Source organism: Gavialis gangeticus, unplaced genomic scaffold, assembly GCF_001723915.1.
Source record: "Gavialis gangeticus isolate Ggan-Ray unplaced genomic scaffold, GavGan_comp1, whole genome shotgun sequence".
Classification (NCBI taxonomy): Eukaryota; Metazoa; Chordata; order Crocodylia; family Gavialidae; genus Gavialis; species Gavialis gangeticus.
In genome coordinates this window covers 10,809,795-10,811,798 of record NW_017729015.1, presented here as the reverse complement: position 1 = coordinate 10,811,798, position 2,004 = coordinate 10,809,795, and the positions used below count along the sequence as shown (strand labels likewise).

General features: G+C 49.3%; 1 protein-coding gene across 1 annotated transcript in view; it reads left to right on the top strand.

Moving 5' to 3' along the window:
* The window catches only part of LOC109294023 (protein argonaute-4), a 41,835-nt gene that overhangs the window by 14,372 nt on the left and 25,459 nt on the right, over positions 1-2,004 (top strand). Inside the window, exons 4-6 of the mRNA XM_019512211.1 lie at positions 819-955; positions 1,060-1,194; positions 1,402-1,489. Of these exons, the coding sequence (XP_019367756.1) occupies positions 819-955; positions 1,060-1,194; positions 1,402-1,489 (360 nt within the window). The remainder of the gene's footprint in view (positions 1-818; positions 956-1,059; positions 1,195-1,401; positions 1,490-2,004) is intronic.

Genomic DNA, 2,004 nt, shown 5'->3' with positions numbered 1-2,004 from the left:
GGGGGAGACTCCCACTGCTGTGTGCATCGTGGGAGGCATGGGGCAGGGTGGGCTGCTGCTGTGGGCTGGAGCCGGGATGGTACTGGACTGTTCCTGGCAGGGGGTTGGGCTGGGCTGTGCTTGGGACAGGAGGCAGCTGTGCTGGGGCAGGGGGCTGCAGCCACCCCAAAATTCGCCGTAGCACTCTCCCAGCATTGCTGCCCACCTTGCGTGCAGCCTGGCCCATCCCTTTGCTGGGAAGAGCCCAGTGCAGCCCCAGCCCGCAGCATCAGCCTGACCTGCTATGCATGGAGATCTGGGGGCACACGCCCCCCCCATGCCCTCCTGGGGTGCACGCAGAGGTGGGAGCTGCTCCTGGCTCCGTCCCACATCTTGCCCCACCCTGGCTAGGCAGCATCTATCCCAGCCCCATTCCCTCCCTCACTGCAAGGGCCTCGATCTGACCCCTTCCCCTCAACAGACTTACCAGCTGGACATTGGCAGGCTGTGCTCTTCTGTGCTGCACTGTGGCTGCGCACATGCATAGGGACATTTATCAGTGACATTATCAGCCAAAAAAAACTGATTGCCAATACTGTCAATTTTCCTTATATCAGTGCCGATACAATGTGGGACCAATGTATCAGTGCACGTCTATTAATTAATGTTGGTAGAATGCTATAGAAACATTTAGTTAATTTTTAAGTGCTATTGAAATGAGTGTACAAGGAATGTTGGAATCCCTGTTGCATCCAGCAGGACTTTAATGAACGCCTCACAAGCTGAGGGTGTACAATGAAAGGAATGATTTTAAGTGTTAACTCTTCATGTTTTACCAGATACACACCTGTGGGCCGCTCCTTCTTCTCTCCTCCGGAAGGTTACTACCACCCTCTGGGTGGGGGTAGGGAGGTTTGGTTTGGATTCCACCAGTCTGTCAGGCCTGCCATGTGGAACATGATGCTCAATATTGATGGTATGCAAGAACTTCCATATTTAATCCCTAACTGAGTTTTCCCCTTTCATCAAAATTAAATAACCTCTCCTCTTTTTTTTTTTCTTCTCCTTATTTCATCTCAGTATCAGCAACTGCGTTTTATCGTGCTCAACCTATCATTGAGTTCATGTGTGAGGTCTTGGATATTCAGAACATCAATGAACAAACCAAACCTCTTACAGATTCCCAGCGTGTCAAGTTTACCAAAGAAATCAGAGGTAAATATTGGATTTAAATCTGCTTCTGCAAAATATTGGGAACCCTGTGAACAGTTTACATTGTCTTAACCAAAAGAGTTCATGGCCTGGGAGCACCCAAGAAGCTGGCCTTTTCCTTGTCACTCTGGCCTATTTTTTTTGCAGTTCAAAGTGACTTTTATTATAATAATTTGATGACATCTGGTGTCTTTCTTCTTGGGCTCTCAGGTCTAAAAGTAGAGGTGACCCACTGTGGTCAGATGAAGAGAAAATACAGAGTTTGCAATGTTACCAGGCGACCAGCGAGCCATCAGACGTACGTACACAATATCTTAACTACGTGTGAGAGAGAGTGTAAAAGTAAAACTAAAGTGCATTCATTTTTATGAGGGTAGCCGATTCAGGAGCTAAAATATTCATGTAGCTTCTAAAGTAACTCCTGAATGCATTAAACTAGTTGGGACAGTGCCTGTTGGCTTAGACTGAAGCTTGACTTTCCCACCATATTTAACTGTTAAAGATGTGTACTGGCTTTTAAATAAGTCTAGCTAAAGCAGGGGTGGGCAAAATGTGGCCTGCAGGTTGGATCTGGCTCACTAGCTGATTGTCTATGGCCTGCAGCTGCCCCTGGAGTGCTCCAAATGGGGCTGAACCCTGCCTGGAATGGCTCACGCACTGTTCCTGCCCGTACCTGCCCCATGCCCACTGTTGGCTCCGGTCTGCATGCATAGTGCTGCTGCTGCTGCTGCTGCAGCCGCCTGGGTACTGCTTGGCTCCCCTCCACTTTCAGCAGTGGCTCTTCCTCTTCCTGTCCCTGCTGAGCCATCCAGC